The 11,111-nt window shown below is 58.9% G+C and overlaps 4 protein-coding genes across 4 annotated transcripts; 3 read left to right on the top strand and 1 right to left on the bottom strand.

Annotated features, from left to right (window-relative positions):
- Positions 1-162: 162 nt before the first annotated feature.
- PHSY_000588 (verprolin) lies at positions 163-1,557 on the bottom strand (the record flags this gene model as incomplete). The annotated part of the gene is made up of 1 exon (XM_012331224.1): positions 163-1,557. The coding sequence occupies one exon, from the start codon at positions 1,555-1,557 to the stop codon at positions 163-165; it is 1,395 nt and encodes a 464-aa protein (XP_012186614.1).
- A 305-nt stretch (positions 1,558-1,862) lies between these two features.
- PHSY_000587 (adenylate cyclase fragment) lies at positions 1,863-9,814 on the top strand (the record flags this gene model as incomplete). Its single annotated transcript, XM_012331223.1, has 2 exons — positions 1,863-1,953; positions 2,337-9,814. The coding sequence occupies 2 exons, from the start codon at positions 1,863-1,865 to the stop codon at positions 9,812-9,814; spliced, it is 7,569 nt and encodes a 2,522-aa protein (XP_012186613.1).
- Positions 9,815-10,033: 219 nt separating this feature from the next.
- Positions 10,034-10,495, top strand: PHSY_000586 (hypothetical protein; the record flags this gene model as incomplete). Its single annotated transcript, XM_012331222.1, has 2 exons — positions 10,034-10,056; positions 10,297-10,495. The coding sequence occupies 2 exons, from the start codon at positions 10,034-10,036 to the stop codon at positions 10,493-10,495; spliced, it is 222 nt and encodes a 73-aa protein (XP_012186612.1).
- Positions 10,496-10,609: 114 nt separating this feature from the next.
- PHSY_000585 (ER to Golgi transport-related protein) lies at positions 10,610-11,095 on the top strand (the record flags this gene model as incomplete). The annotated part of the gene is made up of 1 exon (XM_012331221.1): positions 10,610-11,095. One exon carries the CDS (start codon positions 10,610-10,612, stop codon positions 11,093-11,095), a length of 486 nt encoding a protein of 161 aa, XP_012186611.1.
- Between the last annotated feature and the right edge of the window lie 16 nt (positions 11,096-11,111).

Genomic DNA, 11,111 nt, shown 5'->3' with positions numbered 1-11,111 from the left:
TGATACATGATATGAGAAAGACCGACTTGATGAACTGAATGGTTTGCGACGATGCGATGCGATGTTTTCTTGGGATGCGGAGACAGGAGGGTTGGGTGACAGGTTGTGATTGTTCTTGACGACGCGAGTATTTCTAACGTGCGGTGAGGTGGTGAGCTGAAATCAGACGTCGTCGGCGAATCTGAGCTTCTTCAAGGGTTTGGGCATGTTAGCGCCCAAGGACGACGCTTTGCGCGGTTTCTCTGCGTGTTCATTGAGCGCTCGAAGCAGGCAGATCATCTCGAACGAGTCCACCGAAGCCTCGTTCTTTGCAGCGACATCGTTCGCGATAGCAATGTTCATCTCGAATCGGTTGATTAGATCGTCGTCGATGACCTGTTCCACCTCCTGCTTGTCCAAATTTCGAGGAGGTCTGGCCTCCTGAGCGTGCTGTTGCTCGCGGAGGAGCTCAAGACGGTCATGTTTCTCCCGCTCGGTGAGGTGTCGAAACTCAACAATGTCGTCCTCTTCAGCGTCCTGATCATCGTCTTCTGCGTAGTGCTGCGAGCCACGAGGTAGGAACGGGTCGGCGAATTCGACGGCTTGCGGGAAGGGTTGCATCGCAAGGTCGAATTCATTGATGATGCCGAGGTTGATCTCGACCTGCGCCTCGAAGAAGGTTTCAACGGCGGGCCTTCGTACGCCCCAGTGCGCGTTGCGAGCCCGCACCTCTGTCCAGCTCATCATTGCGAGAGCGTCGAGCTGCTCTCGAGCTTGCTTCAGCTTCTCTTGCTTCAGCGTCTCAGAGAAGGGAACGAAACGGTGGTGCAGACGGAGCTTCCTTGCTTCGGCGAGAGCAGCGCGTACATCGGTGGACACGCGACTGTACTCCTTGCGGGCCCTCGCTGCTTCCAGCTGCTTCTCCACGCTAGTATCTTCGATGCGTGTTATAGGGGCTTCTTCCTCGCTGTTGTCGTCGCTTTCGCTCACGTAGATCGCCTCCTCTTCGGATTCCGCTCGCTCCACAAAATTGTCCGGGGTGTTGTCGTCGATTGCCTGTTCCAGGTGTTGTCTCGTCCTGCAAGGGAAGCAAACACGTCTTCGGCTCTCCATGGCCTGGACGCGCGTGTTTCCCCGAGGGAAATATGTGACCGTGAGGGGATATTCGACCCTGCACACGGTGCAGCAACCCCGACGTTCGGCTGCGGGGCTAGGACCAGGGCCATGTGCAGCCGTCGTGTGGCGGGTGGGGGCGAGCGGCTTGATGTTGCCAGAGCCAGAGAAGGGAGAAGCTGTTGAGCTGGAGCTGGAGCCGGAAACTGTAGCGGCGATGCTTCCGGGAGAACGTTCGCAGCAGTCAAAGCAAATCATTTTGATCGAAGAAGGCGTATCGCCCCTGGCCAGACGCTTGTCGTATTTTGTCAGGACCCTTTTCGGGAAGCGGTGGCGCGGGTGCGAGGTGTTACAGTGGTGACATAGAAGTAGGTGGCCCGCATTGCCAGTGCCATTGCCGCCGTAACTCTCACCGCGGCCACGCCCGCCGCCGTAAGGATAGGGTCGGTGCGTATGGCGCACCATGCGTGGCGACGCTCAACAGTCTGTCTGACTGGCAGCCAGCGCGGGCGTCGGTAGGTTCGAAGCAGACAGGGCTGAGTCCAAAAAGGAGACACTGAGGATCGTCCTTTCTTCGTCTAGATGAGTTGATTGAGCTGAGGGACCGCAAAGAAGAGAGGATGAAGGAGAAAGGAGAAAGGAGAAAGGAGAAAGGAGAAAGGTGGCAGGAAGGAGTAGGGGCGAATCGGCTTGGACTGGGCCAAATGTGTCAAGGGTCTCATCATGAATGAATTTAGTGGGAGCAGTTGGAAGCCGACGATCTAACGGGTATGCCGACAAAATACAGCTCTCCTGTCTCAGACCTCTGCGTAAAAACTTGGACGTGTTTTGTGAGGTTTCGACGGGGCGACCGAAGCACTGGTAAAGTGCCTTGATGCAACGCGGTTAAGCGGGCTAGTTCAGGGTTGGCGTTGCAGCTGCTTTTGTGTTATGTTTCTGCTGTGCTTCTGCCTCGGCTTCTCCGCATCACGACGATTTGGGCGTCGAGCTAAGATGCGACACACAGTCTTTTATTGGAATCTTTGTGTAGCTCGTCGTTACCATCATCATCATCATCATCAACAACAGAGCGACGTCTCTACCTCTATCACCTCTGTCGTCACACCCCGACATCGCAATGAACCACCTCGTACTCACGACACAACCGCAGCCATAGGTTCGCCTTTTGTGAGGTAGCTGGCACATACGCCGAGCACTCAATTACTCTCACGACAACCTTCTCGTCGCCTGCTTCTACATTCCAGACCGATCACATACTGTTGACACCGCCGTCGTCATGTCCTCTACCATGCAATCAGCAGTCCGACCTACAATGTCCTCGCCGGAGCAGCGTCAGCAGCAGCAGTTCACCCAGTATGGCGACACCGATCTTGGCCTGGAGCGCAGCAACTCTCACGAAAGCAATGACAGCTCCAACTTCACGCACAGAGGCTTTGCACCGCGTGGCAAATCCATCAACTCGCTTCACTCGTCTCAGCCCGACATCACCGCGTCTCCTTCGCCCTCGTCGTCTCGTCTCGTGAGCGCCAACTATTCTCGTCCTCGTCTCGAACATGCGCACACACAGCCGTACGCGTCTGTCCATTCGCAGTCGAGTCCGCGCTCCTTCTTCACCCCTGATGTGCACTCGCAATCCTTTTCGGGTCCGAGCGCCCATGGCATCAGCTCCTCCTTTGACGAGGATGAACTTCGGCAGATCATGTCGCGCAGTCCGGGCACCGACGACACACCTGCTATGGACGGCCACGTAGGTCAAGGCGTCAAGTCGGCCAATCACCAGGATATCAGTCCATTCCTGTTCCAGAACGAGAGCGCAACACCCTCCGCTTCGTCCTCTTCTCGCTCGCCTCGCACGACCGCCAACCCATCCGCCGTGTCAACCAGTAGTCCAGCACCAACCGCTGCAACCAGATCGCGCACCCGCAGAGGCACCGCCACCCCCCAGTCCACTACCTTCGATACAAGCTTCGGCAGTCTCGACCAGCCCGGTCTCTCCTCCTCCCGGTCCCAGTACTCGCTGCGTCCACAGACTCCTCCCTCGGCATCCACTTCCACCAGCACACTCAACGGCTCCAAGGACACGCATGCGTCCGCCGCCAAAAAGTCGCGCAACCCCTTCGGCTTTCTCAAGAAGAAGCCTTCCGCTCACTCAAACGCTTCTGCAGCCCATCCGACGCGCCATGACCTCGGCTCAGTCTCGTCGCTATCGTCGCGCTACGGCTCGAATGCGGCCAATCTGAACCCCATGCGTCCGCCCGCCTGGCTCGACAACAATCGCACGCTTGCTAGCTCCACCTCTCCCTCTTCGGCTTCGCTGCGCTCCCACTACCACCAGCCTGCTGCCGCATCCGCTTCCACAGCTTGGCACAACTCGCTCGCCTCTCGTATGGACTCGCTGCCCGCCGCGATGAGCTTGGAGGACGAGCTGGAGGCTGAGCATCAGCCAAAGAAGGACCCCCTCAAGCGCATCAAAGGTGTTCGTCACCACCTTGCAAAGACCACCAAACCAGGCGAGGATGTCGATTCCACGCGCGACCCTGCCCTTGCAGCTCAGAGCCAATCTATCGAGCAGGAGGTCGAGCTCTCGTTGGACATGAACTTCGATCAGCTCGAGGACTTTGTCGACACCAATGCAGCGCGCCAGCGTCTCCAAGGCTCCGTGACCGAGTCCGCCAGTCCTTCGGAGCATCGCTCACCCAGTGGGAGCGAAGCCGCCACCTATCGCTCGCCTTCGCCGTCTCAGGCCTCCCTCACCGATCGACAAGCTTCTGTCGCCTCGACCGTCGAGTCCCCTTCCCACGCCTCGGAATCGTCGCTTGCGCCTTCCGGCTCTCTTCGCACTCCGAGTCGCACCACCGCTGCCACGTCCACTTCGTCAGCTTCCACCGTCCTCAGCGACCGTCGTCCTTCGCAGATCAACATGCTCCCTCGCAACAGCGTTCCTAGACTCAGTCTTGCCGAGATGCAGAACTATCAGTCGCTCCGCAAGCTCTCGACCAACCTCATCGACATGCCTCAGCTCTCTGTCAACGGCGCCGGCTCTGCCCCTTCGAACGCTGCCCTTCTGCGCCGTGGATCTGTCGCAGTCCCACACGCAGCCCCCGAGGCCTCCTCACAGCTCGGTGTCGCTTCCATGGCGGATACGGTACTCGACGATCATCGAAAAGACAGCGTCGCCTCTGCTCACAGCATGCAATCCAACCATAGCGGCATCTCGCCAAAGACCTCCTACGCGAACCTGCCTGGCGCCATCCAGGGCCAGAAGCCCGCCGCCGCGCTTCCTGCTGGCGCTGGTTGGACAGCCGCCCCTACCAAAGATGCACCTGCCAACGGACGTGCTAACCATTCCTATCAATTTCCGCCGGCGGCCGACCATCCAGCAAACTCTCTCCTCAGCGTGCGCAAATCGAGTGCCGGCTCGGGGCAAGAGGCCAGTTCGAGCTGGATGGCGCCAGACAGCTGGGCCGTGCAGCCTGACAAGATGCACGACTATCTCCGCGACGACAACGTCGGCGAAGAGGAGGACGAGGACGACCATCAACACCAGGCTATCGCCTCCGACGGCAAGAGACGCGGGTCGAGTTCAGGCGTGAGCTCCACGCACGCTGCCAGCATGTTCCGCACCTCGTCCAACGATCCCTTCAAGAAGGCCGCCTCTCTTGCTGGCTCGCGTCGCGGCACTGAAGAGTCAGTCGATCCGCTCACCGTCCTACCTCCCCCGCCTGGCTCCAAGTCGGTGGATGAGGCGGTTGACAACAAGGTCGACGTGCTGCAGCAGACCAACAACCTTGCTCAATCCGCCCTCGCCCAGCAGCAATCCCAAACCCACAATCACCAGCTCGGCTCGGCTCACGTTCGTCCATCCTCGCGAGGCGGCGCTGGTTCTCACATACTGGCCTCCGCAGGCGCTTCTGCGGCCGCCGCTGCCGCAGGCAAGCTTGGTCTGCATCGTCCGTCCAAACACCGCATGAATGCGCGCCCCAACACGGCAGGCTCCGTCGGTGCCGCTCGTCCATCCACAGCGACGATAGGCTCGTCGCTCTCAGCCGAGGACGACTCGAGCGTCAATGGCTCTTTGCGACGCGATGGTCATCCTCTCAAGCGATCCACCACCGCCAACGCCAACAATGCGCCCGGCAGCTCGCTTCGCAACCACTTCATCCGCGTATACAAGACGGACGGCACCTTCGCCACGCTCTCGTGCTCGCTTGCCTCGACGGCCACCGAGGTGCAGACCATCCTTGCACGCAAGAGTCTCACTACTGAGTCGGCCTCCTACCGTCTCTTTGTGCGCGACAAGGGCTCCGAAAGGCCCCTCGGCATTTCCGACAAGCCCTCGCAGCTCCAGCGCCGCCGTCTGCTCCAAGCAGGTCACACCGAAACCGATGGGTTGGAGGACATGGGGAGGGACGATCTCTCGTATCTGCTTCGCTTCGTCTTTCGCCCAGACAGCGTGCCCACGTTCGACTCGGAATCCATCGGCCACAGCGAGCACACGTTCCAGCACCTCGATCTGCACAGTCGCAACCTCGAGATGGTGCCCATCTTCCTCTACAAGCACGCCGACTGGATCGTCAGCCTCGACCTCTCGGGCAACCCCATGTCGGATCTTCCGCTCGACTTTGTGCAGCTATGTTCCAGTCTGCGCACGCTGCGACTCTCCAACCTGGCGCTCAAGCGCATCCCGCAGAGTGTCAGGCACAGCGAGACCCTGACGCATCTCGACGTCTCTAACAACCGACTCGTCGAGCTCTCGCACATCGCCCTTGATCTCATCCCGGAGCTCATGTCGCTCAAAGTGCAGAACAACCGTCTCTTCGACTTGCCGCCCTACTTTGACAGCATCAGGACGCTCAGGAATCTCAACATCTCCAACAACCGCTTCGACGAGTTCCCAAGCGTCATCTGCGAGATGCCTTCCCTTGTCGACCTCGATGTGTCGTTCAATTCAATCACCGAGCTTCCTGCCGAGATTGCCAAGCTGATTAACCTGGAGCGTTTCATCCTTGCCGGCAACGAGCTCGAGAAGCTTCCGGACAGTATGAGCGAGCTTGTCAGCCTGCGCACCATCGACCTGCGTCGTAACAAGGTGCAGGATGTTTCGTCCCTCCTCGGCCTCCCACGCCTTCAGAACATCCAGGCAGAGAGCAACAACATCAAATCATTCGAGGCTACGCTGGGTCCGCAGCTGACCCAGGTCGAGCTCGGCCGCAATCCGCTCAGCAAGGTCCGTATCGCCGCTCTCACTACGTGCGATCTGACTTCGCTCGACCTGTCGTCCACCAACATGACGAGACTCGAAGAAGGTCTGTTCCCGCAGCTGCCGGCGCTCGTAAAGCTGACGCTCGATGGCAATCAGCTCGTCGTCCTGCCCGACTCGCTCGGAGACCTCAAACGCCTCGAGATGCTTTCGTGCAGCAACAATTTGCTCGCTACGCTTCCCGAGTCGATAGGCGCCCTCAAGGCGCTCAAAGAGCTGCTCGTCCACAACAACAATCTCAAGACGCTTCCGCAATCGTTATGGCTCTGCGAGAGCCTTGTACACATCAACCTCAGCTCCAACCTGCTCGAATCGTTCCCAACAGCTCCCGACGTTCGCAACGATGCCTCGCCTGGCGACATCGCCGCAGCTGCAGGAACTTCGACCATCATCGCTGCGCGAAAAGGCTCGACGAGCTCCTCGCTGACACACAGATCCAACGCCGGTGGTGCCAACGGAGCCAACAGCCTGTCCACGCCATCCGAAGTCTTTGTGGCACCCCTCTCGCTCAGCCTGCAGAAGTTGCGTCTTGGAGACAACCGCCTTGGCGACGAGGTCTTCACCGTGCTGTCCGAGCTCACCTCGCTCGAGGTGCTCAATCTGAGCTTCAACGAAATCTTCGAGATCCCCGATTTCAGCCTTCAGACGCTCACCAAGCTGCGAGAGCTGTACGTCAGCGGCAATCAGCTGAGCACCATCCCTTCCGATGACTTGGTGGTCTTGCAGGAGCTCCGCATCCTCCACCTCAACTGCAACAAGCTAACCACGCTCCCCACCGAGCTCGGCAAGCTCAAGAAGCTCGCCAATCTCGACGTCGGCAACAACGTGCTCAAGTACAATATTGCCAACTGGCACTACGATTGGAATTGGAACCAGAATCCGGAGCTGCGCTACCTCAACTTGTCTGGCAACACGCGTCTCGAAATCAAGACCAAGCTGAGCGACATGGGCTTCACGCGCAAGTCGAACATCTCGGATTTCAGTCGCTTGACCAGCCTGCGCATGCTGGGACTTATGGACGTCACCATGCCGTTGCACTCGAACGCAACGCCGGACGAGTCCGACAATCGACGCGTACGAACCTCGCTTTCGCAGATCAACGGTATGGTCTACGGTATCGCCGACGCACTCGGCAAGCACGACAACCTGAGCGTCATCGATCTCGTCATCCCGACCTTCCGCAAGGATGAGGGAGAGTGTCTCTTTGGTATCTTCGATGGCAGAGGCCACGGAGCGCACGTCGGCAGCCGCATCGCCCATCACTTGGCCGAATGGAGTGGGCATCGCTTGTCGTGGGAATTCCAGAAGCACCAGAACGAAATGTCGACCGAGCCCGTGTCGGTGCCGGACGCGCTGCGTCGCGCTTTCCTTCGACTGCAGAAGGACTACGCCGATGCGCTCATCAACGACGGCAGCCGCAAGCTCTCGGAAGCCCATGCAGAGGCGGCGGCCGACGTGACGCGCAGCTCTGCGCCAGCCATCGCGGCAGCTTCCAACAAGCACGACTGGCGCGCAGGCGCGTCCGCCATCTTGGCATACGTGGTCGAACGGACGCTGTACATTGCTAACGCCGGTGATGCGCTCGCGGTCATGTCGCGCAACGGCGGCACGGCACATTTGATCAGCAACAAGCACGAGCCGTTCGACCGTGCCGAGATCGAGAGGATCCGATCGGCAGAAGGCTGGGTCTCGCTTCGTGGCTACGTCAACGACATGCTCGACGTCTCGCGCTCGTTCGGCTACTTCCATCTGTTCCCCATCGTCAACGCGGCGCCTGCTGTGACTACTGTGCAGCTGACCGACTCGGACGAATTTGTCATCATCGCCAATCGGACGCTTTGGCAGTACGTGTCTTACCAGACGGCGGTCGACATCGCGCGAACGCAGCGCAACGATCCGATGATCGCAGCGCAAAAGCTGCGAGATTTTGCCATCAGCTACGGTGCCGAAGAGAGCATCATGGTCATGGTCATCTCGGTGGGCGACCTGTTCTACAAGTCGGATATGCGCAACGGCGGTGGCCTCAACTTTGCCTCGTACAAAGACCGCGAGGCCATCCAAAAGGCAGGACGTCGTTTCCGTGAGGAGCTGCCGGGAGACCGAACGCTGGCGAGGCTGGACCGCGAAGTGGCTCCGCCGATCGGACAGGTCGCGCTGGTATTTACGGATATCAAGAACTCGACGTCGCTGTGGGAGACCAACAACGGCATGCAGACGGCGATGCGACTGCACAACTACCTTTTGCGTCGCCAGCTGCGAACCATTGGTGGCTACGAGGTCAAAACGGAAGGTGATGCCTTTATGGTCTCCTTCCCCTCGGTCAGTGCAGCGCTTCTGTGGTGTTTCACGGTGCAGCAGCAGCTGCTGCACGAGGATTGGCCTCGCGAGATTTTGGACAGCGAAGATGGCAAGGAGGTGTACGACCAGTCGGGCGAGCTCATCGCACGAGGTCTCTCGGTGCGCATGGGCATCCACTGGGGTCGGCCGGTGTGCGAGGCTGATCCGATCACGCGTCGAATGGACTACTTTGGACCGATGGTGAATCGCGCTGCGCGTATCAGCGGTGCAGCGGACGGTGGCCAGATCCTAGCGAGTAAGGATGTGATCAAGGAGCTGCAGGGTTTGTTGGGCACGTTTGACGAATCGTCGAACGCAGCGGGCGCCGATGGCGAAGGCGAGAACTTGGAGAAGACGGAGGAGGAGCTGGACGAAGACGCCTTCCGTCTGCTCAACCCCAACGTGAGCCGCGATGTGGTGCTGCTGCGAAGGATGGGTTTCGGTCTGTCGCAGCTGGGCGAACGCCGACTCAAGGGCCTCGAGACTCCGGAGATGCTGTGGCTGGTGTACCCGAAGCAGCTGGCAGGACGTCTGGAGCAAGCCAAGACCGACGACGCACCCGGTGCGCCTAAGGCACAGGTCTACGAGCCGACGGTGCAGCTGCTCGACATCGAGGACGTCAAGCAAGTGGGCATGCTCTGCTTGCGTCTCGAGTACCTTTCGAACTCGACCGTGTGCCCAGGGATCTTTGCTGCCAAGGAGGAGGCAGAACGATCGCAGCCGTCGACGCCTCTGGACGACATCACACGGGACCCGATGGAGGGTGACGGCGCAATGACGACGTTGCTCTCGCACCAGGCGAGGCGCAAAGGTGTCGAAGCGATGCTGAGCATGCGTCCCGAGCTGCTCATCTACAGCATCCGAGACGATGCCACCGACGAAGAGTTGGCGGGCATCTTGGACCAGCTTACGACGCGAATCCAGAACGCCGTGTCATCGCTGACGCTGAACGTCTTGCGCGAGAAGACGGCCAACGGCACCAAGGATCTCGGTGCTGATCCCAGTGTACTGGAGCTGCTGACGGGTCTACTTTCGCAGCCGCCTCCACGAGCATCGACGTCGGTGTTGCCTTCGACGAGTCCGCTGACGAGTCCTCGCAAGAGGCTGTTGGAGCTGCCTCTGTGAGGATTTGGGTTTGTTTGTTTTGTTTCTTTGTCATGGTCATTCACTAGTGTCACGCAAAATGTTGTACTTCTATGCCTTCTCGCAAAACACACGCAAATGCTGAAGATCGTTTGTCACCGGATCTGTTCACGATGGTAGCTGAGCAGGAGATGGAGGAAGCCGCCAGTGGTTTTTCGCACGATACAGCATTGAGCTATCGGGACGCGGGATCGCTGTTGCATGTGCTTCGCCGAGGCGGCAGTGTGAGATAGGATTCGACATGGCTGAGCTGGAATTTGGCTGTTTCTTCTGAAAAATCAACAGCGCGTTGGCAAGTCGAAGGGCGCGTCCGAGCCAAAGCTGTGTATTGCACCCTGAAACCGACGAACAACACAGCAGCTCCAGCTCCAGCTCCAGCTCCAGCCAGACACGCACAGCCGAATTCCGAGCCACGTCTGCGGTTTGCTGCAGCCGACGCACGGGTTATCGACTCATCCTTCCAGACAACGATCTTCGTCACCATCTTTGCTCAACACGACGAAGACTCGGCAGCTCACGGCGTCGAAGCGAGAAGAACATCGGATCAACGAGCAAAAGCTGCACCGCGACATTGTCAAACGCCACGTTTTCGTCATTCGGACTAAGTTGACCATCACCTGTGATTGCTGGCAAACATGGCGCAAGTACTCGATATTGCCATGAAGAGTGAGTTCGTCTGCGCAGCTTGGCGATCTCAGTTACTGCGTTGACGGTATCAACTGACTCTTTGCATTTGGACCCATCTCGACCTCAACAGTCCCCGAGAGGATCCGCTCCATGCGACAGGAGCGGCTCTCGTCGCTGCGTCCGCTCGGCGAGTTCTTCGACCACCAACGCATCTCGCGACCCCAAGATACCAACGAAGCCTTCCAACGAATCACCTACAACACGCGCCACTTTTCCGGCAACTACGCTGTCATCGTCGCACTCCTCACCATCTACGGCATGATCAACGACACGCTGCTCCTCTTCGCCATCATCTTTCTCGTCTTTGGCTTCTGGGCCATCAACCGATTCGCACCGGAACCCATGCAGGTGGGCGAACACGTCATCACCCAAAAGAGCCTGTACACGGGTCTGTTCGTCATCGGCATCCCGTTGCTGTGGTTCGCGAGTCCGTTCGGGTTCATGTTCTGGTTGGTCGGAAGCTCGGCGTTTTTGATCTTGGGTCATGCGGCGTTTATCGAGCCTCCGGTCAGCAGCGAGTACACTGGTGTCGAGGTGAGTACTTGGGATGGAGCGCTGATGCTGCCGAGAGAGTGAAGCCTTCTGACTTTTT

Source organism: Pseudozyma hubeiensis (genome assembly GCF_000403515.1).
Source record: "Pseudozyma hubeiensis SY62 DNA, scaffold: PHS8, whole genome shotgun sequence".
Lineage (NCBI taxonomy): Eukaryota > Fungi > Basidiomycota > Ustilaginomycetes > Ustilaginales > Ustilaginaceae > Pseudozyma > Pseudozyma hubeiensis.
Note: the sequence above shows the minus strand (reverse complement) of the source record. Positions and strands in the feature narration are given on the sequence as shown.